The sequence below is a fragment of the Aptenodytes forsteri genome, unplaced genomic scaffold (assembly GCF_000699145.1).
Source record: "Aptenodytes forsteri isolate BGI_AS27 unplaced genomic scaffold, ASM69914v1 Scaffold47, whole genome shotgun sequence".
Taxonomy (NCBI): domain Eukaryota; kingdom Metazoa; phylum Chordata; class Aves; order Sphenisciformes; family Spheniscidae; genus Aptenodytes; species Aptenodytes forsteri.
The window spans coordinates 3,530,530-3,558,392 of NW_008794731.1; the positions used below are offsets into that span (position 1 = coordinate 3,530,530).

At 38.7% G+C, this 27,863-nt stretch overlaps 2 protein-coding genes across 2 annotated transcripts in view; one reads left to right on the forward strand and one right to left on the reverse strand.

Moving 5' to 3' along the window:
• Positions 1-4,925, forward strand: part of SYCP2 (synaptonemal complex protein 2) — a 31,039-nt gene extending 26,114 nt beyond the window's left edge. Inside the window, exons 36-44 of the mRNA XM_019470653.1 lie at positions 544-634; positions 1,216-1,377; positions 1,696-1,823; positions 2,485-2,579; positions 2,661-2,760; positions 3,523-3,581; positions 3,920-3,998; positions 4,440-4,496; positions 4,851-4,925. Of these exons, the coding sequence (XP_019326198.1) occupies positions 544-634; positions 1,216-1,377; positions 1,696-1,823; positions 2,485-2,579; positions 2,661-2,760; positions 3,523-3,581; positions 3,920-3,998; positions 4,440-4,496; positions 4,851-4,925 (846 nt within the window). The remainder of the gene's footprint in view (positions 1-543; positions 635-1,215; positions 1,378-1,695; positions 1,824-2,484; positions 2,580-2,660; positions 2,761-3,522; positions 3,582-3,919; positions 3,999-4,439; positions 4,497-4,850) is intronic.
• A 5,507-nt stretch (positions 4,926-10,432) lies between these two features.
• Positions 10,433-27,863, reverse strand: part of PHACTR3 (phosphatase and actin regulator 3) — a 55,253-nt gene continuing 37,822 nt past the window's right edge. Inside the window, exons 9-13 of the mRNA XM_019470658.1 lie at positions 19,680-19,735; positions 15,339-15,400; positions 14,319-14,459; positions 12,467-12,543; positions 10,433-10,494 (exon numbers count right to left, since the gene is read on the reverse strand). Of these exons, the coding sequence (XP_019326203.1) occupies positions 10,479-10,494; positions 12,467-12,543; positions 14,319-14,459; positions 15,339-15,400; positions 19,680-19,735 (352 nt within the window). The 3' untranslated portion in view covers positions 10,433-10,478. The remainder of the gene's footprint in view (positions 10,495-12,466; positions 12,544-14,318; positions 14,460-15,338; positions 15,401-19,679; positions 19,736-27,863) is intronic.

Sequence of the window (27,863 nt, forward strand, 5' to 3'; positions counted from 1 at the left end):
TATCTTAAAAAATAACAGGGAGTAAATATTTCTCTTCTTAATTTTTTCCAATGAAAAATTAACAATTTTTCACAAATTAAAGAATTGTGACATCTGCATGGAAAAATTCTTGAGGTGAAAAAGTGCTCTTAGTTTTAGTATTAATGTACTACTCAATATAACAACTATTGTAGCATTGGCAAATAAAAACTGCTGTATACCTTCAAACCACTTCTCATAAGTACCTTTTCTGGTGAAAAAAACACTAATGACTCCTTCAAGAAATAATTTTGTTTGTGTCCTATTGCAAGAAACAGTTAGACCTTATTGGTCATTTGACTTATTGCTATCATTAATTATTAACGTGGTGAAGAATTTGTTTATTCTTTCATCTAGTGAGACCTAGTAGTAATTGATGCAGTGATTATTTTTTTTTTTTTTTCTTACTGTAGTTGTGTTCATGTCCCTAGTTTAATGAAAAGCAACATAGATGTGGATTTCTGATGGAGACTTTCTAAAAGTGCTTTGATCTGGAAGCTAATAAATCAGTGACTTTTCTTACAGGATTGTGTACCACCATCTCCATTGTCTGTTTCCAGTGGAAGTAAAGTACAGTCTTGGAGTGAAGAACCTTCTGGCCCTGTACATGAGTCAGGTACAAACATTTAATTTAAAGCAAAAGACTTTCTATGTGTCTCCGTAAAGGTTAAGAAAAATGTTTATTCGGCCTAAAAATATGGCCCAAGTCTTCTAATCTTCTTTTCTTTCATATATTTTCAGTATTACTATTTTTACTCTTTCTCATTTTCTCTGCTGTTTTAATTACCCCCCCAAAACCCCAAAAATTTGGCTCCCAAATGGAGTTACTGTAAAGAGTTAGTTGCACTCTTAAAGAGTTAGAAGCATTCCCACTGATACTGGAAAAAAAGTGGGGATAATGGTATTATCAGGAAAAGAGGGCTTAGGGTGAATTTCCTTAATGAGCGAGTCTTGCATGGGTCAGAGTTCTGTGTTCCATTGAAATCCTGTTGTTCACTTACATCAAGTTCTCATATCTATTGAACATGCTCTCCATAAATGTAATGCTTATTGATTTTTAGATAGTTCTCAAGCTTTAAAGCCAAGGCACATACTCCTAGAGTTCGGATCCAAAGGGTCAATAAACTCTTCTTTATCCTTCCATGTCATTGTTCTAAATAATCCTAAAATTAAGCATTGTTTTCATGTTTATTAAAGGACCGACTATACAGACATTTCTCAAACGAAGGTACCACAGTGATACAGAAAGCAATTCTGATGAAGTAGAAACAAGCAAAGAGGAGGAAAAGAAAGGAAACAGAAGAACAAAGTTACAGCCTAGAAAATTATTTAAAACAGATGATGCTGTTGCTTACAGAGGTTAGTTATGGAGTGAAATTGACTCTAGTTGTGCAAAAGTTTAAAATAACGTAACAAATTAAAGTTTTAACACGAAAAGATAGTATCATAAAAAAGCATTTTACATGTTTAAAAAAAAAAGAAGAAATGCTAAATATTTAGAGACTATATCCATTTAAAAAGTCAGAAAATTGATATGAAAATAGAAACTGGTCTCAGCCATCTAATTGATGAAATTAATCTCTATATAACAAAAGTTGTTCTAGGCCTTGTTGTAACTTCCGATAGGATACTTTTTCATACTGAATTGTGACATTATCTTTTTTTACTTCTCTTCAGTGTCTGAAAGCATATCTACTGTATCTGTAAATGATCTGTCTGTTTTGGATGGGGAAATCTGGGAACCTGGTTGTTCAACTATCAGCATATGTCAGAAGCTCCAAAAAGAATTTACTAAGAAAATTGAGGCAAGACATTTCATATACAATATTAGTTGTCTGTGTCAGTGTGCATATGAATGATAGCTTGTCTTACACCACAGAATTTGCTTAAAAGGACATGAAAATAGCTGTGTGCATAGAACTTAAAGAAATGACAGAATTCAAGTTTCCTTTTGTGCCTTTTTCAATTCCTTTCTGTACCTAAGTCTCCAATGATTTTCTTTCCCAGGTCTGTTTTATTTTTTTATCCTGTCTGTGTCAAAACAAGCTTATGTATCTAAAGTAATGAGCATACTGCATTGTGATTTTTTTCAAATTATCAAACCCATGAATGAAATTTATTTGCAAAAAGGAAAACGTGAGCCTGAATAATGCATTTGTTCATCTAAGACAGCTGTAAGCGCACATCATTCATTTCATGTGTATTTTCTCTTATTTTGAGGAAATATGTTTTTCAGATAATGTACTTCTAATTAAGTTAGGTAGAATTTTATCAAAAACATAAACCCGTGTTTGTTTACATTTCATTAACAGAAAGCTTTTCCTTAAAGGATAGGGAGATAATAAAAAAAAAAGTTTTTTTGCTCAGTATGATCTGTGATACTAAGCAATTACAGTACTAAACATACTACAGGATTTTTTCCTAAAGTGAAAATAATCTGAATTTAATGTTAAAACATCCTCATAGAGCCGCTCACGGAAAATGGATCATTTTACTAAGCAATCATTAAGAGCTGCCCATGAGCATTTGACAACAATGAGTTACCAGCTTCATGAATGCAGGTCTGTAACAAAAGATTTATTTTAAAATACCCTTAAAATGCAATGAATACCTTCTAAAAGTAACTCATTTTGTTTTGGTAGGATCAGGCAGCTGGACAAATTTCATTTTGCTCTCCTTGAGGAACTTGAGAATTTTGAAAAAGATTCTCAGTCCCTGAAAAACATGGAAAAAGAATTCTCGGTTTGTATTTTAATTGCTTGATCATGGAGAAAAGCAAATTCTTATGGAATCCATAGATTATTCATATCATCTTTAACTTTAGATCATTCTGATTTAAAAAGCCTTTATCATTTTGCTTAAAGTTGGGTCAAATTTCAAATAAAGAATTTGGGGTGTTAGGATTGGCTAATGCTATGCTCTTAGAATTTCTAGATCACCACTATATGTTTTTCTTCCTAGAATAAACTACTACTACTACTTTTAATGGGCCGTTTACCCCACTTCATGAGCCTCTTTTTCAGCTGGCCTGTATTTCAGGAACAGCACGTAGGCATTTGAACCTCACTTGCTGCGTGTCCTACGACGAGCCAGTTGACATTATGGGTCTGCTACTTGCTGTAATGTAAAAATCAATATACAAATATTCATATAAACACAAGACTATATTCGTGTTTTTCTTTTACTCTGAAGGCATGGCTTAAGTTATATGGAAAGTCTGATTAAAATGCTATGCATATTCTTTTTCATTGTTTTGAAACTGTTAAGCAGAACAGATTTGTGGTGAAACTGGTTCCATGAAAATAGAATTCCTGAAGTGCCCCATCCTGCCAGCTAAGCTTATTACTTTTTTCCAAGCTTCTGTGGTGACTGTGTAACTCCTACCCATTCTGAGCTGAGTCTCTGTAGTTGTAGGTTATTTTATTCGTCTTAGATAGCAGTTAGTTTTAGTTCAGAAAATATTAGTTCCTACTGATTATCACCTATTAATATTTTTCTTTCCAGACCTTTTGGAAAAAACATACACATACTTTTAGTACATACATGAAAAATGAGCAACAGAGGTTAGTAGGCTTCATTAATCCTGGGTGGAGATTTGTGTTCTGTTCGTTTGAGGTAGAAATTAGGCCAACTACTATTCTCTACGCAATTTCTCTCTTCCATAAAATAGAGATGATAGATGAGAAAATGAGATTAAAATGTTACGTTGCAGGAAAAATGTAATTATTCTCCATCTAAATTTCTCCACGTACCTGCTGGACTATTCCAATAGTAACAATGATGGTAACTTTTATCCATGCTTTTAAGTACAAATAGACTACAAATAATGGGATGTATTCATGATGTTGTGTGGAAAGTTCGTGTGTAGTAAAGCTATTTGAACTGCCTTTTATTTCTTTAGAATTCAGATTCTTAAAACTTCATTTGAAAAGAACATCTACCATACTGTTGACTATGAAGAACATATTTTTATTTCAGAGGTATGATGAACTTCTGTTTCTTTTTTGTTTTTAATAATTTTTAATTCTTTAATTTTACCAACAGATATCAGTATTGACTTTTTTTCCAAAGAAAGTCTTTATCCTCAGCATTGTATTAATGCCACATAAGTATTTTTGTAGTTTTTCATTGTCCTAAAATGTAACAACATTCAGTGTTTTAGGGCTAGATTTCACCCATTAGAAGGTGTGTGCAATTATCTGGAAAACTGCTGCAAGATTTATTCTGTATTCTGTGGCTTTGTCTACCGGTGTTAATCATCCAAGAAAGAACAGATCTAAAACACACGTCCCTTTCCTTAGGCAGGTGGATGCATGTGCACCTGTATCTCTTGGTTACAAACCATTTAGGGATGTAATTATTGTCTTGAAAATGGGTTGCCAATTGTGAGCAGAGAAGATGCATTCAGTATCTTTTTACAGATGCACCTGATGAAAGAAGACATAAAAGGACTCCAAGAGAAACTTCTTAAAGAAATGGTAAATGAAGTTATCTTGTCCTGATTTTTAATTATTGTTTAATTATAGCTGTTTGAACACTAAATTACTAAAAATTGTAATTTCTAGTCCCCCATCAAAAATAAAAATGAGTCAGAATCCAAGTATCACTGGCATGTTATACTTCAAACCTTATCTGGGTGATAAAAGCAGCAGGTAGGTATGGATATACTGTTTAGTTCTGTGTATTAATATGTTGAATGTTGACGTGGAAAAGAAAAGTATCATATTTGATATTTTAAAAGCAGCATATACTATGCACCAGAATTACAATACTTGAAATAAAAATCTTCCTTTTTTTTTAAGTATGTGATAAACCTAATGCTTTTTGCACAGCAAGAAGAAGAACTGTGTAATGTTCGCAGAGGATTGCAGACATTGTTTCAATCAGAAGATAGAATTCTGAAGTAATATTTTCAGATACCTTCCTGAAATTCAAGGTGAATATAAACACGCTCTTATAATGTAAAATTTGACAACTTTTTTTTTTTTTACACTTAAGGAAACTATTGTAATGAAAGCATATTTTCCTTAATAATATTAAAATCTTTGTGGATAAGACTTCTTTTATATGTGAGATTTGGAATAAGTTTACTGAATTTATTTTACTGAATCTGCTAAAATGCAATATGTAAATTTTTGGATTTTTAGCACATGCTATTTTTTAAGAAGTCTTTAACAATTTTTATAGGTTATTTAACTGACTTTCAGAGAAATCACTTTGAATTTCACTTTGAATCTATGCTTTGGGTCTGTGTGTACAGAATACCCCTCTTCTCTGATCCAGAATACAGTCAGAAATTATTTAGGGGTCAAATAGCCTGTTTTGATCTCAGTCCTATTTGTCTGTGGTGTTAGACTTCAATAGGAGTTTCTAAGAGAAAACAAAACTCTAAACACTTGTGGTTGAACTATGTTGCAAATAGTTGTATTAAATATTTCAAGAAAAATGTATTGTCTGTCTTTTTTTTTTTACAAAATGTTATTACTATTTTGCTTTAAATCAGTAATATGTACTTGCACATCAGTCAAGTAAAAATTACGCTGCACAAATATTTCATGTAAGACAACAGATAGCAAGAGCGTCTGCTATCTGTAGCTCTGAAATATATCCTGCATACTAATACAATCTATTCCATATACTTAGATTTCAGAAGACTTCCTAAGAAAATGACCAGTGAGTCGTAATTTACACTTCTCCTTTGTTGCCATGTATCAACTAGAAGGTTTCTTCTGAATATTTATGATGTGCAACTTCTAAGCTAATACTTCTCTTAATTTGCTTTTGAATTAAACAAAAAACTACCTTGCACTTTATAGTTTCTCAGCAACCTTTTACTCTTTTTTAACTTGCAATCCTGCACGTATATACTGTAAACTTTTCAGGCTCAGAACACCACCTTTAATATTTTTCATTTAAGTTCTCTTAAAAAATGGGGATTAAAAACTTACAGCTGATCAAGAAGTAACAGATGTAGAGAATAACTCATAGAACACGCATGTCTTGGAGCTTGTCTACATTACCACATGCAGAGCTGCCTCTTTACCATGGAACTGACTCCAGATTAACACTCCCAGCATCTCAGGAGCCTGAGCTCACTCAGCACCACGCTAACACAACTTCACAGCTTCTGGAGCAAGGCTGAAGAGGGTACGTGCCTGTCTGTAGCTGATGTTACGACCACAGAGGTCTCAAGAATATATCAGCCAGTTTTGGGGTAACAGCTCTTCACAACTTAATTACCTTATAGCCCTTATTTTACATTCTATTGTAGCTCTTATTTTGTCCTTTGGTTGTCTTTAACATCATACACGCTTCTCTGTCATTTCTGCCATTATCCCCTCTACCCTCTGAACTCTTCTGCTTTTCCTCAGTTTCCTTTCTACATTCCCAATACTGCTTTTATTACCAACACAGAGACCTCTACTTACAGTAGTCTTCTTTAATCTAATTTTTTTCTCATATGTTACTGAAACCACTCAGTCTATATCTCTCAAACTCTTATTTACATTTCAGCTAGTTCTGAATGCAGCTATATTGCTAAGTCTGATAGACTGGCTTCCATCATCTTAAGTTGTTGGCTGTTATTTAGGTCTCATGTTGATTTGACTTCCTTCAAACCCACTAATCGTTTTTTCAAAATATTTACCCAGTAGAAGTTCCTTGCTGAACCTCACCACTGTCTGCATCTTTGGTGATACTTAACCAGTTTCCTTTTATTAACTCTTTGTTGGCTTGCCCATGCAATCTGTCTGTCCTGCAGGTACTTCATATATCTTTGATTTATCCTTCATTATTTCTGAGAGTAACCATTTCCTGAAGTTTATTTTCAGAGAGAAAAATGGCATGATTTAAAATAGAATTTTAAGGTAAACTTAAGGTAGAAAACTTCGGCAGAGGTCCTCAAAGAAAATGGGAAAATCTATTGATTTCTAAATTACTTCTGTATCTTTATATTAATATTGTCTTTAAATTAAAGAAAAAAGAAAAGTCCATACTCATAGACTGTAGCCTGAACTCAGCACTCACTGAGCAACCTACTGTAATTTCAAAGTTTGCCTCACTCAGAGCAGGGGGTGGGACCCAGTGACCTTGGAAAAGGACCTAGGTTCTTACCAACCTAAATTAATCTATGACTTCATGAAAAAGATTTGCTTTTATCCTTCTTGAAAATACCATCTTTAAAAAAGAACTTCTTAGATCAGAAGTGGATGTGATAGATTTCTATCCAGCGTGCACTGAAAGTAGAATGCAGAGTGACTGGTGTCCTTAAATTCATTGAGAAATGGTTTATTGTAAACAAATAGTTGTAAATAAAATATATTTCTTATGAATTAATTTTAAAAAAATAAGGCTGTGTTGTCTCTGGAAATTATTATATGGAAATTGTCAGTAAAAAATTTGGTCTACTCATCCCATCTATGTAAGCGTACTTAATGCTTTTCTAATTTTTCTGAGCTTCTGATTTTTGTGGGGGTTTGTTTTTTGTTGGGGTTTTTTTTTTTTGAGCCTGTGATCACTGTCATCTCCACTAGATGGACCTCATGAGATGTTAAACTTTTTCTTTACTGGTCTAATTTAATTTTATCTGTATCTGAAACAGTATTTTTCTCTTAACTGTATAAGGTTTTAAAAAGTGCAGTGCAAGGCCCCAATTCTTTTCTTACAGTGAGTGCATATTGGAAAAATAATACAACTGCTATTTTTAGTGAGAACTCATGATAAAATACAAGTATGAGATTTTACCGTCCACCTATCAGTCTTTACCCCACCCCATTAACTTCTAAAAACACTGAGCAGGTACAATCAAATTTAACAAATGTAAAACCGTGAAGCATATCGCAAGGGAGTATTCACAAAGGCAAAGTTCAGCATAGGGACACTGCGGTTTTTTGGGTTGTTTTTAGTTTGTGGATGGGAAACCCCAGGGGTCATTCAAAGCAGACACCTGAATGAAGCGATGGAGGAATTGCGCGCTGCAGGCCTGTTTCCTTTTGCCATTGGGAAGAAGCGGCACAAGGACACTGCCCTCCCCAAGCTAAACATGCCTTCAGTGGATGCCATCCTAAGTTCCAGCAGTAACCGAGCACAATACAGGGCCCAGTGAACGCACGCAATCCTCAAACAACTTGATAGACTTGTCCACCAGTAAGCTGACAGTAGTTACCTGACAGTGATCACGCGTGGCTCTGAAGTAGTCACAACCTTCTGCCTCTTACCAGGCCGAAGCAGAAAAAAGGCTGGGATGCTTGTGATGGAAGGACAGCTGGGAACAGGGGAAGAAGCGAAGCACATTGCTGCGTAACTACAAGATGGTTAGGTCGCATTAGTAATACAGCTCATAGGCATTATTTGAAATTTAAAAAGCTGCTCTAAGTTACCTTCAAAATATTTTTCTGCTTATTGTATTTTTCAAGATCATTTTAATGTGTTTTATACAATATTTTTATTATCAGTGAAAGTATGCATCGCTGCTGAATAGGAGTGTTACTTTCATGGGTTATTAGCCAAGTTTGTAGTTAACAGTGGCTCATCTACTGTTCTCAAACTAAAAATGGTTCTTCTGCTGAAGAAACTTTTCTCTCCTTTCTGTTTACCCTTTTTGTATATTACACCTGGACTATCTTTATATTGTTGTTTAGAATTAATGGTATTTTATTAATAATAAAATTAAAATGATTGATAAATATAATTAACATCATGTTAAAAGGCTAGTTATAATGTTATGTATTTCTGTGAAAAGCCAGCAAGTTATAAAACTGCAATAAATAGGAAAAAAAAAAAATCTTTGGATCAAGTAATTGGGTAATTCCAGTCTTCAACTGATAGTCACATAAGTCAAATATTAAAAAGTTGTACAAAATTACAGCTAGCTCCATCGAAGCTAGCAAGCTTCGCTGGTCCTGGGCACCACATCTCCCATGATTCTTCAGTTTCTTCTAGCACTGCCCTTACTGACGTATATTTTAAGTGTTGCACTGTATGTTCTTACCTTCCATTCGTAAATGTTAGTTTATCCAAAGAATAGCACTGTACTTGTTATTTCATCCCCACGCTGAACAGCAGCAGAGGATTGAAAGTTAATCCATCCACTGTTTGCATTGATTCTATTCACCATCTTGCAGCAATTTAGTAGTAGTCTATACAAACAATTTTACAGACCGTATTTTCTTTATTATTTTCACACTTCATGGAGATCATCTCAATGAAGCTACAAGATCGAGAGCACCTTTTTCAAGTTTTTAACGTTGAACAACTTCCTAAAAGGGATAGCATTTAAGACTTTTGCAGAGAAATTTTTGTCTTGTGAGTGTATGTGCCATTTTGTTGCTGTCTCATCAGGCTATCAGTGTATCTTTTTTTTTTTTTTCCTAAGTTTTTCCTTTTAGTAGTATTTTGAGTAGAGTTCTCAGATGCTTCCTGGTGTCAAGCATTATTAGAATGTCTGGCTCTATATTTTTCTCAACCAGTTCTATTTGCTTTGTTATTAGCATTTAGTAACTTTTTTCTTCTTACTGTCAAGAAAGCATTAAAATCATTTGTTTGCTAAACATCAAAGTACGTTGTTACATTTCCATCTATGGTTGTCCAATTTAGTAATTTTGAATGAGAATAACAGTGAACTTAATTGTCATTCTTTAGAGGGCCAGAACCTCAACTAGTGTAGAATGACAATCATGTTATGCTGGTTAGGATCTGGTCCAAAACCTCGATAGGAATATCTTGTGGAAACAAGATGGAGAACCTTAGTCAAGATCATCCTTTTGAAGACTCTGTGTTGATAAAGAAGCGATATGATCTGATGCATAATAATAGTAATCTCTTCCCTTCCCAACTGTCCCTGGGAAAAAAAAAGAGCTTTAGGAAACGTGTTCATTTCCTGCAATAAGTAGTCATTTAATTAAACAACAAAAGTAACAGGAATCAAAAATGCTTGCAGCTGTGATTCTGTTAGACATTATATAAAAAAGAATGAAATTATAATACATTAAATTAGTTTTTAGAACATGAACTTAAGTGTTTTACAAACTAATTGTGGTAAGTTCAAAATGTCTGGTCAACATAATACTGAATGACAGTGTGTCATGTCCATTTATGTCGGAGGCCTTGGAATGGTAAAGCCTGTACATGCACAACATCTCCTTTTCCAAGATAGACTGCAAAACAGTTTAAAACAAGTGTTAAAGGAGAGTAGTAGGTTCTTTCAAGTAGCTTTACTTCAGTCTTTTTCAGCAGATCGTCCCACTCCACAGGCCATCGCTCTTCTGGCTTCAGAGCGAAGTACATCTCCGGTGTTTCTTGCTGTACGTAAGTGCTGCAGAGACCTCATCTGCAGAGTCCTTCTTTCACATAAACATCAAGGTATCCTGGACTGAACTTTAGGGAAAGACTTATATATTCCCTGATGTGTGTTCAGCAGCGATATCAAAAAGTAAAGACAGATTCTTCTCAGAAGAAAATTTCTATGGCCTGTGAAATCTAGGAGAAATAAGAGATATTTTTCAAACCACTTTGAAATTAAAAAAAAAATATATTTTTTAAAATTCTGTGTTAGATGAACAAAAAAACTGTCTTTTTAAAAAAAAACAGTATTCATTCTGTTTAAAGGTAACAGTATTGAAGAATATTAGCGACTTTTAAGTCTTAATTTTCACCAACACATTTCTACACGTATGCCGTGACTGTAATGCAGTTAATGCCCAGTCTAACCAGTTTCCAGTTATTTGGGAGTGCAAGTGCAAATATAGGTGTGGGGTTGATTTTGGTTTTTTTCTTTTAGGAATTAAGCCACAGCTTGTCATTGGTAGAAACTTTCTTCATTGCGCAGTGCTCTCGTTAGTTTGTAAGAGTTAAACAATGTTGAGCTGATGCTTTGGAAAATGTGAGGAAATACTGTTGGTTTAATGTACGATAGTCTTAAGAGTCTGTCTGGAATGAATACACTCTTGCTCTGTAGGCGTGCTCTTTTGGCTGATACACGTAATTAAAGTCCCAATCATTTGCAATGCCTTAGCACTAACTGTAAATTGCAAGCCTGTTTACTCCTAATATCCTGAACAAATTTCAAAATATATCATTATAATGTACTTAAACTCCCCAGGTAGCTTCAATTAGACACGGTGTATCTCACTTTCAGACTTAAACTGCAGCCATCCCATTTTTTTTTCCTATATTTCATTCTATCAATGCAGTGATGTCTTGCCATAAACATTGAGTTCGAGTCCTGTAATGTTAAAAGGGCCCTAACAATTGCACGAACAGTCTAGAATTATATAAATATAGCCTTTAGATCAATGTACATTGCATTTACTACTCAAGTGTGTTTGCCTAGACCATCTTTTCGTTGAACAGCCAAAGCTCAGTTAAGCTGGAATTCATTCCGAGTTCAGAAATGAGCACGGAGATGTGGGCCCAGGCGCTGCTGAAGTGAGCCTTCCAGAATGCGAGACTCACGCCAAGTTCCTTAGTACAGTGTTAGGCGACTTATTTTAGCAGCAAGTACACCTGAGAGCGCTTACAGACATGGCAAGAGCACACTGTGCTCCCAGCAACTCCTAAAATTGTGTTTTAAGAGCAACTGGACTTGTTCAAGAGACCTAATAGAAATTGTAGGAAATAACTGATTGCTATTTCAATTTTTCTCTAACTAACAGGGTCTTTTTGCAAGTAACAATGGCTGTGGAATCAGCCTCTCTCACATTTTTTCCCCACTTAGAAAAGGGAAATGAATGTTTTCGTGCATGTTTAAACATAAGACCTGTCACCAGTGCTGGCAGATGAAGCAAGCCCTAGATCGACTAGGTTCACGCTGGCCCAACCACTCAGAGAGCGACAAGAGTCCAAACCACTTCTCTCTCCTGACCTCCCCCCTGGACTGCCATTAAGTGTGCTTTGCAGGGTTGCACTCCTTCCAACAGCAACTGGACCGATGTTCGAGTGATACTGAAATCTACAGGCGGAATCCATTAGAACAAATGCATTACTTATGGGCATTATGTATGTCTTGTTACGGTGTGTAGAATTCATATTTCTTAGCAGGGAAATTGCGATGTTTGTAATGAGAAGCTTGCACACTCAAGTACATTTAATTCAAAAACCTTTATGTAGTGTATTAAGTTGTTTGTCTACTTCAAAAAAAATCATTTTTCTACGTTACACCCTACATTTAATTTTTTGTCATAGCTTTTGAATCTTCAGTGCAAAGAACGCAAGCTGAGTGGTGTTCTGGAGAGGGTCTGGGGGCTTCTCAGTATGTGCTAACCAAAGCAAAAAAAAAATCAGAAAAGCCAGACTCTGAACAGGAAGAGAAATACTTCAATTTTCTTTTAAAATAAAGCTTCCTTTGCGTACTCTTCTCCCACATCCAGCATGTAAGAGCAAAATCTACAGATTCGGAACTCAAGCAGACTGTTCTTAGCAGGCAATGGAAATAAACAGCTGGAAAACTGACCTTGTCAAATGTTTGCTTGATGCATGTACCTCCATTTCATTACTTTTGTATTCATTTAGCTCTTTCCGAATTGCTGCCTAGGAATTGAAAATAGAAGAAGGTTAACAAAAAATTTTGTATTTATAAGCATTGTAGAATACCGGACTTGCAGTTCTAAAGTAGAAATAATAGGTATTGGGCATAGCGAAGCATACTGTGCCAGCAGAGATGCTGAATATTTAGGTTATACGGATTGGTGATATGATACTTCTTATCGTTCATTACTGATCGCTGACAGGGTCACTTCTGTCCAGAAGCAATTCTGACAGGAGAATAAAATGACAGTGCTTATTGTCTCACATTTAATAAGATGCCAGTTAAAATTTATTAAAGATTAAGAGAAGTTGCTGAGAAATTGATCAGCTGGTCAACTGACTTTTATGGAATTTCAATGTGTGTCATTTTTTTAATAAAAATCAGACTGTTTGCCTTATCGCAACTTGCAAACACCAGTCCAGACTGTGTTATCACCTGTATCCATAGGATTGCAGTCATAAGTGAAGAAAAATGTTCTCTTTTGGTGCTTAATATAATGAAATTCAAGACTATAAAAGTGAGAGCGTTCTTTTGTTTAAATGGCAACTGCGAGTGAACTGGAACGTGCTGGTGCTTTCACAGATTCTTATATGTTTGGTACTTTGTAGTTCAATTACCTAAAATTATGAGGCTTGTACCCATGTTCATGTTTTACATCAGAGATTTGGCTTATTAAAAGAAAAATGAGGAAAAATAATGTATTTGTCTACTCTGAAAGAGTTTCTCAGTCACAAATGCAACGGTCAAACTCCTGACCCTGAATTCCTGACGTATGCCACCAGTATATGCCATTGAACTCTGTCACTTTCTTTTTGGCTTATAAACCTGCCTAGTTAACAATATAAAACCAGTAAAACTAGAAAAAGCCTAATTTTAATACATACCCAGTACATACAAGGAAAATACAAAATCATTATTCCATTGATTAATATATAATAGCTTATTCACCATTTTAGTGAGCTCAGGAGAACAGCTACTGTAGTAGAAATACATTGTGGCTTTTCTATAGGAGTCCTCTAAAACCATTTGTTCCACTTTGTACTGGGGAGACACTGGAACGGAGGATGAAGTGTTTAATCTCCACATCTCAGAACAAAGCAGTAAGTGACGGACCTGTATTTGCCATTTTACCCAGTAATTATCTCGGCATCCCTACTCGTTCTGCTTGCTGCAGCCCTGAAACTTCAAAACTTATTCAGCAACTGTTCTAGCTGGAATCATGCTGAACTATTTTTCTTACTACTCAAGCACCTAAATGTGAAAGTTAAATTAGGATGTAAATCAGCTATGTGGCGGGTATGTGATGGAACAAAAACGAGTGTTTGTTTATGCTCATGAAAATGTGGAATCAAGTGACTCCTTGAGCATTCACAGGAAACAGGAAAGGAAATATTTGCATGTTTAGAAACATAGTGGAGGATATTTGCGTGTTTGGGACAAAACTTCCAGTCTGAGGGTAAATGTTGGTACTGCATTGGCTGGAAATGTTTTTGAGTTGCGGCCCTAAAGCATTACGAAAGATTGTATCCACCTTTTTGGGTTTTTTCTATCAGTTGATGGGCTGGGTAGAAGCCTTTATGGTACTAAATAGGCATTTTTATAAATAGCATTTTTTATTACGGTATGCATTAGTCAGTGTGGTTTCAGCATAAAAAATAATGGTAACATTTACAGAGATTAAATGTCCCAGAAGTTAAACGTCTTTGCAGAATGTGACGTATCATTATAGACAAAGCAAGTAGAAAGCAGTAATACGTCATTTTAATTATGTCGGTACCTTATCTGCTGCTGATAGTCTTGTCCACGGTTTATCTGCTCGCCTGTCGTAGTCCTGTGCTTTTGCCACTTCCACATAATCACTGAATCGAATCAGGATTTTTCTGTCTCTTAGTTCATCAACCGTAGGTCTCTGGTTAAGCTGTATTAAATAGTTTTGTAAAATAAAACCAGTGTTAATAGCAAACATATCAATAAAATGTGCAACATTTTCTGCTTCCCATCTTAGCTTAGTGTGCATTTATGTACATGGAAAAAAAAAAAAGAACCCTTGGAAATTCCAGGGAAATATTCAGTCATTCAGAGGATTGTTAGGAGAGTAATAATGGTTTAAATGGAGTTGTGTGCTACAGCACAGTGGCTTTATAATGGACAAAAGAGGAAAATATTTTAACCTGGATATTGATAACATGCATTTACTACATGTAAAGGAATCATAATGAATTTATTATGATCTAAGTATGATATCGTATGCTGTAGGGGTTTTCTACTCCAGTCAGCGGCAGATTGTCTGTGCAAGGTTTTCAGGACCGGACCCATTGTAAGGATTTCAATTTGGCTTTAACAAGTTATCGGCCTATTTGGCTTATAACTCCAGTAGGGATTCCTAGGAACGGAACAATAACAAGATCTAGTTCTGATTCTGAGAATACCTTAAATGCAAAGAGAAATTTATTGTGGGAGCACACCTGGTGCTCAGCAGGGAGTCCGCTCTGCTACTGATTGCTACAAAGAATGAAGTAGTCCTTTTCTAGCAATACAGTTGCAAAATACGCAGTGTGCAAGCAAATATCCATTTTCTGATTTAAAGTTTATATGTAAATATTCTACTAAGTCTCACGTAACTGAGATGAGGTAGATATTTTTAGAATTCATATTACTAGATACCACTATCTTAGATACTGCTGAGGAGGATGTATATTAAGGGAGGTTTTGTGTAATAATGCCTCTATGACTGGTAGATGTTACGTTAGCTTTGCTAAATTTCTAAAAACTAATAGAAGGTATTGCAAGATTTTACCTTTCTTGTCAGTCTCTGTTTGATTTCCCTTCTTTCTTCCTGTTCTGTTTGATCATTTCGTTCTGCGGAGAATATAAAAAAAAAGATGACTTTCCTCATGAGGAGGATCGGTAGTTTCCAAAGTTCCAGGCAACAAAAATTAGAGCGTAGAAAAATTAGTAGCTGGTTCTTAGTTGTATGTTTTGGTAGTTCAGTACATCTCTCTGGTTCTCTATTAGAACATATAGTTACCTCTCTGTAAGGACAACGTACTGGTGCCAATGTCAGCTTTTCCTGTGCTCTAAATTCCAGTTCCAAGGAGATTTAATAAAACAACAGCAGTCACACCAACTCTCCAATTGCATAAACTTTAGAAGGAAAATCAAAATATTCCATAGTTAACTATTTTTCATTCTCCACGTTGCTGGAGCCATTCATCGCTGTAGATGCTGAAAAGACTTATTGCAGCAGCTCCAGGGAAACTATGTTCTTTCCTGTATAACCTTATTCTCAGGCTACATCTTTAGATGGTGACGCTGCCACAATAGTTATCTTTCGCTTGCATGCTTTTTTCCTCTGCTATTCAGGATATGCCAGTGACATTAGAACCTCTTTATCCTCACAGGGTTTTCTTTCGTAGCATTTCGTTCTAACCTAAGCCAGCTTGCTTTTGTGTGTTGTGCCTATTAACATTCAGGCCGTGATAACTCCTACACACTGGGTCTAAAAATAGACTAGAGTGCTGTAACACTGTGTGAAATATATCCTTTGCCTTAGGAAACAAGTTAATGGCGTTTCTATTTCTAGTACTATCTGTTACTAAATTAAGGCATGAGCCTATGACCTGAACAAAGCTGAAGACCTAGCGAAAAATGTTTAACCATTCTGGGATTCTCTAGATACTACTGTGAAGCTTATTATACCACTTGCATTAGGTATTTCCAGCATTAAAGCACACACGTGATTTTTAATACGCCTTGAAAAAACACTAGCACTGCAGATGAGTTTCCAAAGTGATATTTTCAGTAATGAAGTATTCTTCTCCCTAATTTTACGCTCATTAGATTACACTGAAATGCAATCATAAGTATCTATTTAAAATAACATAGTAGTGCATAGCTACAACTGGCTGTAGTAGAAATGTAAACCAAATGAATCTAAAATGCTATAATGTGCTCTATTACAATTCGGTGGCAAGGCACACAAATTTAAAAGAGAATAGGACAGCTAAAATTAGTGCTCTGTCAGGGATGAGCAGCTGTTTACGTCTGGAATGTTTAAAAGGAGAACAGGCTTTAAAAAGTAGAGTGTATTTTAAGATGTAGAGATACCTGCAAGAACTTACTAATATGCTTCATTCAGTTTTAGTTCATCCCTTTTAGAGTAGATATTCCTATCTACATAATTTTATTAAAAGAAGAGAATTTTCTGTGGCGTAGTGCCTTTTTAAGGTATGACTGTGATATGCACTGAGAGAATTCCTGAAGAAAACCCAAAAATACACATTTCTGATCAAAAAAGGCTTTTCCAAATATACTAAACATGTATAGTGACCCATTTCTATGAGACATCCACTCAGGTTCAGTGCTTATTCCCAGCTTCAAGAAACAAAAGAAATAGTTCTTTTAGAAAAAATAAAACAAGAGTTGATAGGAAATGCTAGCAAGGGCATTATAAAACTCAGGCGTTATTACAGAGACAAACCAGAGAGGTTTTTCCCATCAACATCACTCTGCCTACACTTAGATCCATTCATTAGTGAGGGCTGGTTTATAAATCTCAGTAGAGTGACGCTCCCAATTATGAAGTGGCATGTGCAGTACTGTAATTCATTTTGCTGCTCTGTGAGTTATTCAGGGAACTCTTAGCTGTGCGTGACACTAAAACAATTCCTGGTGTTAAGAATGAACCGGGGATTGTACAGTGTGATTTAAGAGATGCTGCCTTCTTGAATGCGAATGTCAGCTTTCATTTGAATACAGGAAGAACACGTGTGAACACCTGGGTCGTGATTTTAGTTCATATGCTTTCCATATGCTTTGTGGTAAACCAGCGGTGTTTCTATAGTTCAAGTGAAGGACTTAGAGGATCAACAAAATTGTAAGAAAGCGTTGGCTTTAAGTTGGCTTTTTAAGTGTTGCTTTTATCTCAGAAACATCTCCCTAAGGGAGATAAGAAGTCACTTTTTTTAATCTTACCGAGATCTGTTTTAAAATAACCTAGCAGTTGCACTTAGGCACTTGCAATATGCTTCTCATTTTGACAGAGTTGTACAAATGTGAATTATTAGTCCTTAAAACAGCTTTGGGGGTAGCACTGCTTCCGTTAGCAGTATGTATTATGAACATCAAAGGTGTTAGGGAACTTACGACGCAACTGTACAAACCCTCACAACCTGGAGGAGGTTGTAGTGATTTTACTGAAGGGCATTTATACCGCTACAGCTTTGCATGTCAGACCCAATCCAGGTGTTTTTAAAGTCCATAACAAGAATGTCGACATCCCTATTAATAAAAGGAGACTTTACTAATTTCCAAATTCACTCAAAACTGAGGCTAGAGTTGTTGCATCTGTCCAGCCTTTTAAGATTACAACTGACACAGCTAAGTGATGACCTTAGCTCTTTACAAGATACCGAGCTTTTTATATAATGGAAGAGGTAAATAAAACAGAAGTGGTTCTGATCTCCGCTGAACCTGTATAAAGCCTGAGCAACTGAACTGAAGTCAATAAATTTGCTCATGCTGGGAGCTCTTTAAATGAGATACAAATCTAGACCAGTATGTTTAGCTGGCATTCAGGAAATATCTTTAATTCTGCTTTATCTTCTTTCTGCTTTATCTCCCTCTAAGCTCATTATATGAATGTATTGAAACTTTTTTTATTATTAAAGCTGGTCAGTTTAACCCAGATTAAGGATGTAACCAGCACACTTCAAAAAGTAAACATAAAGGAGCAGATTTTTTTTCAGTAGAGATCAGCTCTTCCTTAGCCAGGAAAAAAACCCAAAGAAACAGATTTTCAGAGATCTTGGGCACTGACTCTTGAAAATCTGGCCCCACGTATTTCAGAATCTTGGGTTACTGCTTTTTCTTGTCTCTTGTGGTAGATGACAGGTGAAGTTAGGCCAAGTTCATCCATTCACATTTGCAAAGAATGTTTCCTTTTTCTCATTTAGCTATGCACAGGTTAGATACATCTAATTTTACCGTGTGCAATATATGCATTGGAACAGTACTGAAAATACCGATAAATATAAGTTGACTGTGGAATTCCTTTGTGTTAAAACTGAAATTAAATCCCCAATAACTTCAATGGCAAGAGCGTAAGGTTTTTTCTATGAACTACTAAGAAAGTTCTGAGACATTAAATTTTAGGTAACAAAATGCAGGTAACTCTTTTCCTAGCAAATTACAATCACATTAATAATTAAATATGAATTAAATAGCATAGGCAGCATTGCTTGTATGACATAAATTTATGTGGCTTTATGTTTTATGCTTGTTTAATGAGCAACAAACTATTGTTCACATCATTCTGGTGGTTGTCTTTCAACACTAAATAGACCACAAAAATAACAGAAGCAACACACTTTTCCTTCAAGCAGATGGCCTCCCCCTTTCTCCTGTCTGAGACCCACTATGGAGACAATTTCAAAGCTCTCTCTCACCTTCCCCTAACTTAGAGGATTCCCAGCACTTGTAAGGAAAGGGATTATGTTCATCACTTGTTTGATCCCCGGGTCAGAACACCAAGCTTTAGGAAAAGAGTTGCAAGTTTCTGCCTTGTGTTTATTTGAGAGATGTTGAGAACATTCGCCTGTGGCAACATCTATAACAGGCCTGGAACCGTCTCTCTAATAACTCTAGTATCCCAGAATGATCTTTCTTTGACTTGTCTTTGGGAAGGTCTCTAATGATATGAACAAATGTACTTGCTAGGAGAATCACACCTCTGCAAGGATGCTTCCTCCATTCCACTTTAGCCTTGGTGGTATTCAGTGTACAGTTTGCCATGACAGTCCACATGTTGAAAAATGTCAGTCCAATTCTCATTGCACTGTGTGACACTGAGATTGTATTCCCCTCCTAGACATCCATAACAGTGTAATCAGAATGAAAATTATTTGAAAGCCTCAATTTGAACAAGTCATTCTTTTCTGTACTAAACTGCATGCCTTTATCAAGTTGTAAATTCTGATTCCTACAGTATTTGAAACCCAGGACATGAAAAATTAAAACTTTTAGGTACAGAAAATAATCCCAGTGAATGAATTTGTCTATTTAAAAATAATATGTTCTAGAAATGCAATCACTGGTTTCAACAAACACATACAAAATACTTTAGGAAAAAAATACTCACGTTTAAGTATGTTTCTTCTTTCTAGCTCCTCAACAGCAGGTCTTTGGCTGAGTCGCCTGCGGAAAAACACCAAAATCACATTTTGTACCATGCCTGTTCTTTGGAAAGTCTGCGGTATTCTGAGTTCTGGTTGGTGTTTTCCTCAGGGAGGGGACTACAAAATCCCTCTCCAGGACTCAGGAAGAAAAAAATACAAGACTCCTGGCACCAGAATGCTTTCTTATATTATTTTTCCCAAATGTCAGCAATGCAGGTAGAAGTTCTCCTCTAGTTTGCTCTGCTGTCAGGGAAACGCTTCCTCAGAACGTGCATCCTTTTCACCATACTTTCCAGTCAGTCAGTTGGAACCAGTGCTCTCCAACAGTTAAATTCACTCTTGAGGGGATATTTAAGGTGGTTATCAAATGAGTTTCACAGTGATCTTCCGTAGCTATCACTGCCTCTACCTTTTAATCCCACGTAGCAGCGGGCTTCCTTTTTTCTAGTAACACCAGTGGTGCATCCTGACAAAATGCAGACTTGCCAGAAATAAAGCTTTCCTGTGGCTTCCCGACTACACATCTAACAGACCAATCCAGCAGCTCTCCTCCTGCCTGCTGAATAAAATTCGTGTGCTGCTCACAGCCTCATGCTGTCTGAACGGAGTGTCTTATGCAGTTTCACCTCCCCTTTTCAGTAGTGCTGCTTCAGGATTGAGTCTTCGAATCATATGATCAGTGCCATAGCGATTTTATTCTGCATACTAAATGAGACTTCCCCACGAGACACCGCTAATATCTGCAGAGAATCTCAGGTAATTGAACCCCTCCCCTAGGCAGACACACACACACACTGCATTTGCTAGCTTTCAAGTAACGATCCAGCAAGCAGATCGGAAAGAGTTTATGCTGCTTTCTGGCCTGCGTTCTGGCAACGTTAAGGATTCTCATCGTTTCCTCTCCAGCAGATGCTGCCAAGCCAGAGATGAAGTTACAGGGACAAAGAAATACTCAGAGCAGGGACCACACTGCAAACCACTGCTGCAGTAGTTATCCCTCTACTGTGTACAGGAAATAAAGGAATGGTTATAAAGTGATGCTATAACAAGATCTACATTTTATCAAATATACAAGAGATGAAAAAATGAAGTAACTGTTAACAGACTGTAAAAGAACCGGTAAAAGTATTGATTCTAATTTCTCCTTGTTTTGTAAGCCTTATCAAATATACCTTCAAAATCATTCACATGTTACCAGACCAACAGCCCAAAATATGAATGCAACTCCTTATCGTTTTTTAATTAATTTCCCTGAGATCACTGGGAAAGCTCTCATCTTTGGCAACAGGAAGGCATCACAACTACTATACCAGATTAACACCAACAGAAAACTTAGATGATGAGCTCTTGTGCTTAGAAACACCTACAGCCTAACTCTCGTTCTTCCTACCTACATTTTGTATCACCTAAGGTTTTTCTCCTGGCCTCTGGATTTCTTTTTGGAATAATGACTCAGATACTCCAGCAGTGGAAGTTGCAATAATCCAAACTGAAACAGGAATGATGCTGAAATGCCCTACTAAAGGCTTTAAACATGTATTTTTAACTCCTGTTACCTTGGACCCCTCCCTCCTCACTCATTCGTCTCAGAAATGATACAACTCTGGCTAGGTTTTATTTGAAAGAGATTAATGTGCATTTTATAATATAAATCAGGGAAGAATGACTTACTCGGAGAGCTTATCTGCAAATGAAAGGTCCACCTGACCTGCTGCTTACATGCCTCTCTCTCAAGCCATTCTTAATTACAGCCCTTCCATGCGAGATTTATAGATCCTCCCAGAATCTGTACATTAGATTTCAGAGGCCCCTTTTAAACTGGGGGATTAAAAGCCTAACAGAAATGATTAAAGCAGCATGAGAATGCATATGCATATGAATGCTCTGTATATTTTTTTATATATATAGTTCTAATATGTACGATGGTTAATTATTTAAAACCCTTTTTCCCTTTTGGCTTTGATAAATACATGGGAGGTGCCCAGAGACGACAACGTATTTGTGCACACCCTCAGCTTTACCCACAACAGAAGGAAAAGGTGCAGATATACACAGGCATATATATGCACAAGAGGGCATTGTGGTTTTTTTCCTGAGTTTTTCAGAGATATGGACCACACTTCCAAGCTTTTTGTCATAGTCATGAAACTAGATGTGGACTTCTCTTCAAACTAAAATTCTAACAGGATTTCAGGAAGCTGGGGATAGAGTGAAAACACCAAATATAGCGAGAGCCATGATCAAACAATGAGAAGTGGCAACAATACTGACATTGTTGCTACCAAGGCATAGGCACTATTGTTTATTATTTTTTCTGTTCAGGAGAAGCCTCTCTCTGCCCAGAAACCTCTTTTGTTTGCTTCCTCCGCTGCGAGAGCTGTGCTGCATGGTGGCTGGGCTCCGGGCGGAGGGGAAACGGCACCCGGGTCGGTGAAGGTGAAGGACTCCAGATGCCTCCACCAAGGGCTGCTGACTGTAACGGGGGGAAGCAGCAGTGAGCACGGCCCAGCCGGGCGAGCGAGGGCCGGGGGGCCACGCGTCTCTGCCGAGCTGCGCTGGAGTAAATCAGGAGGTGAGAGGCCCCTTCCGCAGGAGGGTCTTTTCTACGTCTGGAGAGGAGCGTGCTTGCTCGTGGAGTGCACTGCCTTGCCTGATCGTCCATCATAGCAAGAAACTAGTTGCTGCTGCGGGTATTTAACTGTGCAAGCAGAGCCCATCCTGCCTGAGTTGTTCAGCTGCTTTCGGAGGATGGAAAAGGGTGCTTCATCCCTCCACGGGGGTCTAAGCAGCCCCAGCCGGGCTGCCCCAGCCGCACTTTGTTTCCTCGGAAGGGGACTCGCAGTCCCCCTAGATACCACCGACTTCCCTCAAAACTTGCCTGCAGCCGGGCTCAGAGCAAGATAAGGACAAACACATTTCTGAGGGCCCCTGTCAGGTCAGCGGCTCAGCGTAGCGCAGGGGAAGCTGCAGGTTACCCCTGGCAAAAATGCATGTTCCTCTTGAAGGGAGCTTTGAAGTAAGAAACTGTTTCAGATGGGTTTGTGCCTCTGCCTGGGTGAGCTGTTCTCTGGGCACCGTGGGGCTCCATGTGCTCTCCTGAACAAGTGCTCTATTTTGGATATTTATTTCATATTTTTCTCTGAAGCTGTTGAAATATGAAATCCTGCCTCTGACAGAACCAGGAAACACCCCCTGCGCATTGAGCTCGGTGTGCTTCCTCAGAAGGCGGCCGTCCGGCCCTGTGGAGAGGCAGTGCCGTGGCCTCCGAAACACCACCATGCCTCAGGAAAATGGCAGCCGGCTCTCCTCACATCGTTGTTGGGGAGTGCAGGCCAGGAAGCAGGGACCGAGAGACTAAAGCTCTAGAGAGGGGATGCTCAAATCTCCTATGTTTAAAGGAAACAAACTCCAGCTGAATAATGATTATCAGCAGACCGCATCGCAGCAGGGGAGGCAGCGTGTGATCCTGGAGGATGAAGCAGGCACCTGCCACAAAGGAGCCTTTGTGAAGGCTAAAAACTGAACCCTCAGTAGGCCGTGGATGATCTCCACAAGCTTTGCCCAGAGAGGATTTTGTATTACAGAGCCACAGGCCATTTTGAGGCAAAGTGGAGTCCTGGCTCGTTTCCTGTGGGTTCAGCAAAGTACCTGCACCTGAGGGTGGGCAGTTGTAGGGCTCCACCCTGGGGCCAGCCTGCATCCAGGCTGGGTGCCATGCTGCTCTGCAGCTCTGGTTGTAGGAGCCATTTGAAGGTCTGAGGTGGGCATGAGACTCCAGCACTGCTGCAATGTGGACATGGATGTGTGAGTCTTGCATTTTCTGTTTCTGTTGTTTTTTCACCTGGGGACTCATAGCCCCACATGGGACTCACCTCAGTGAGGTGACTGTAAGCTCTGCTGGGAGCATTAATGTAGTGCACCACTTCTGTTGTGTTGCAGTAATGGCTTTTTTTCAGTTGATTTAAATTTAGATATTTATTTCTTGCTTTTGGGAAAAGCATCCAATTAATGCTGTTGTGTTCTTGGGTGATGTTAAAACCTAGGTTTGTGTATTTTTGTGCTGTCTGCTGAGGCAGGAGTGTTCCCTCTGAGTACCTCTGCAGGGCCAGCCATTTTTGGAAGGGTCTTGAAAGTTTCTTGAAAACTCTTGAGTAACTCACAGGCAAGTCCTATCTCTGCCCAGATCCCCCATGGTATAAATGCATGGGCTGTCATTGATATTGCTATGGTCTCATGTTAAGGGTATGCGCTCCAGGAATTTGCTTCCCCATTAGCTTAAACCAAGGGATGCCAAGAGCAAAGTAAGCGAAGCTGAACCTGCAGTGTCTCAGTTGAGGCAACTGCAGCTGCCTCAGGGAAACCAAGCAGAACTGGAGGCACCAACGTCGCTTCCCTCTAAATGGTGTTTGGACACAGTTCAGAGTTTGCTGTACATGTCTCAGTGATGCTCCAAGTTTGGAGAGAGACCAAAAGCTGAATATTTTATCATAATGCTAAAGCAGTCACCATAAGTTGGGGGGGGGCGACACACAACACTACACGGACAGCTGTTTCTTAAGTTCAGAAAAATAACAAAGTTTATGTGTTATTGTTGTTCTGTGCAAAGTGAGCATAAACCTTCGAGCACCAGGTGTTCTTCAGCTCTTTGAAGTTTGGGGAGTGTTCTAGGGGTATTTTCAGATTACCTTTAGAATGTTTTCTCCAGTAATTTGGGCTTGGAAAGATAACTGGATAAATTTCTGTATTCCCATCTCTCAGAAGCCAAAGACCTGGCCTGCTCCCACGTCCTCTGCAGTGTTACTTCTGAGGGTGAGAGGAGCAGGTCATTGAAGGTTAGCTCAGTTGCCTGTGGTTCTCCCCGAGAACACCCTGCAGGTACGGCCATGTGTGCTCTTGGTCTCAAAGTACCGCGGGTGCTGAGAGTCTGCACGTGGCCTGAAGATACTTATTTTCTCCATGCAATGTGCACATGGGAATCCTGTGACGCTCATGAGTGCTCCACACTGGCTCTGAGAGGGGCGATAAATCTATGCCTGTCTGGCTGTTTCCCTTGACAGTACACGTGTGGTGTATAATTGTAGCAAAACAGGCTGCCCAGGGTGATAACGAGTACTGCCCCTGCCAGCCCGATGGGTGGGGAAGTCTCTGTTGGCTGGTCTGGTGGAACGGGCTGCAGCCGTCCGCCACGAGTCCTGCTTGAGGTCCTGCTAACTAACATGTTCGACACATGCACAAGTACAGACACTAGAGTCTACTAATTGCTTGTCCCCTCTGGAGCCAGGTCACATGTTCCTGAGCCCAGCGACTCTCACACGTGCCTGTGACTGCTGATCAATAGCTCAGTATTTACTTCACACAGATTGTCTCCTTCACATTCAAGGGAATTAACGTCTTGGGACCAGCATTACACCAAGGTTGATAGTATTGGACTGTTACAGGTGGCTCTGAATCCTCAGCAGTCTGAGGATTTGCGGGTCGCTAAGATCCCAGGGTCTGCTATCAGATGGGCAATGCATCAATATGTCCTACAAGCAGCAGATGCTGCCACTTTCTCTGTCCTCATAGTTAACCTTAGCAGTGTCTGCTTTGTCCGTTGTGGGAACTGCATCTCAGCAAAGCCACAGCAGGCTGTGGGCTTACAGGTATGGGCACTGAATAGCTGATGAGAGACAAATTTGGAACAGGTACAGCCCACCTGTATGCGTATGGGGCTATGCTGACTTCCCACACCTTGGACAGTCCTTCCTTTCTAGCTCCTCTTACCAGTTCGCAGTCTCACCTGCCTGGCAGACCCTAGCAACAAGTGTTCAGCAGAATCCAGCGCAAAAAAGCTCGCGTTCTTGGTTTGTGGGGTTTCTTATCTGTCCCCAAAATCTGTTCCTTTGTTTCCCAAATATATTTTTGCAAAGAGTCTGTTGCACGGTGTCTGTATGTATGATTGTCATAAAACTGTATTTCTTTCGGATTTGTAGCTGAAGCCAAAAGACATACTTTGGAATCCTTTTTCTGTTCTTCCTTAGTTAGATCCATGTGATTCTGATAATCTTCTACAAGGGGAGGGGTAGACTGGGTAGACTTGGACACGTGCATGTGCCCGTGGACTCTGGACTGACAAGTGAGCAATCAATCCAGCTTTCAGTAAGTGAGCTGTAGCCAGCAGCAATTGCATTGATTGTCTCTTGTGACAGGTAGTTTTGCAGCTAGAGTTGGGAAGTCGGGGGGTGGGGAGGATCCCTCTCACAGGGGAGCTCCAGCCCAGGCAAAGGAAGGAGAAATGGGAGTGCCCTGTGCTGGCTTCTCATAAAGCAGCTTGTGCCTGCTGCCCATCAGGAGGCAAAGGCTCTGCCTCTTAAATTGGCATCTCTATTACCAGAACATCATGTTCAATTCAACAAGAAGTTTATTTTCATCCTTCCTATAAGTAGCTGTGAAGAGGATGTGTGCCAGGGCTTTGAGTCACCCACACACTGCACTATGGCAGTGCAGTACTGCTTGCAATGTACAATTATGGGTAGTAGTAAATCCTTGGTAGGAGGGACTTGCCTTTTACAGTCTGTACAGAATTAGAAGGCAGACACTGAGACACAAATTTGTTTTTACCTCAAGGTAATTCTGGAGCATGTAAAAAGTGGTAGCTGTGTGATGTGCCAGCATTTCCCGTAACAGGGTAAGAGCAGTTGCTGCAATTCTCTGATAATAGGAGGCTGAGGAGCAGTATGAAAAGGGTGAGTTGGTACGGTAGATTCTGCAAGTTGCATGCAAAAACTTTACTGCTTTAAAATTGCCCCATATTTGTGTCTGTGTTCCTTTATAAACTATTTTTTGCACCCAAATAAGAAAACTACCTTTGAGTGTCCACTAGAAGATACTGGATAAATGCAGAGGCCATATATGTTGCCTTAATTACATATCTTATTAATTTGTTTGGCCTTTAGTTCTGTCTGGATTTTCGAGACTGCAAATCAGCAAGAGTTCAGTTAATTATGTTGTCACTCATCTCCCACGCAATTACAGTTGTCCATCATTATAATTTCTATGATAGAAGCCCTGCAAGGAAGAGTTCAGATTTCAGTTGGCATAAAAACTACATACTTGCCCAGCGTGACCCTTGTGCCGTAACCCAGTGTCCCTGAATGACCTACATCCTTGTGACAGGTTTGCCATTGCATAGTGTTACTTACTGATAAGCACTGTGTGGGCTGAAATACACCAACAGAGCCAGTATCTAATTATGTGAGAGGATTCAGATGGAGAAGGCTTTATGGTAATCACAGTTTTCACCACCTGTGAAAGCCCCGCTGCATTTGACCTTTGGTTTCGTAGTTTTCTCAATGTGTGAGGAAGAAAGGCCAGACACAGCTGGAGAGCAGAGCCTGTCTCTCAGTTCAAAGGCCTGCTGCAAAGTTCAGTGGAGACGCCGAGTTTCCTTCCATCACCTTCAGGAGGCTTTTGCTTTCATACCTCTCTCGCCACGCAGTTAAGGACTCTTGGACAATGTTGTGGCACGTTCCAGGACCGATGTAACATAAGGGTTTTCATTTTCAGTTGAGCTATTAGTTAATATACAAAACCTAACATGCCTGCATTAGGGTGTAAATGTAATAGCTGCTTATTTCAGAACAGGGGCTTTTTTCTCTCCCTTCCATCTGCTCCCCCACCCTATGGTTTAACAGAGCTGCTAGATAGTGGATCTGTCCTGTTTGTAATAGAATTACAGTATTTAGTCATTAGGGTGACAAAAGTACAACTGATTATTTAGCCAAAGACATGCTCCGAGTTTGTAGTTTGATGTTTCTCTTGGTAGCAATGTCAGCGTAAGCAGCACTACCACTTGCTCTTGCTTCTGCTTTGCCTTGCAGCTGGGCAAGGAACTGGTTTGAGGAATACATTCAAGCTAAAAATAGGTCAGCAAGAAAAATGGCTGAGAACACGCTCTTCAAATAACAGAGCGAGTGGTGCAGACCCCTAGTGCAGCTCCTCCGCTGAAGGTTGATGAGGGCTCAAGGCTGCGTATTAGAGTATGTTGAAGGGTCTTCCAACTGAAACCACATGCTGGTTATGATCTAGGTCATACTGTGCAGGTCACTGAAAATGGTGAATAATGTTTCACTGCAAAGCAACAGATTCCTCCCCCTCCCCCACAACCC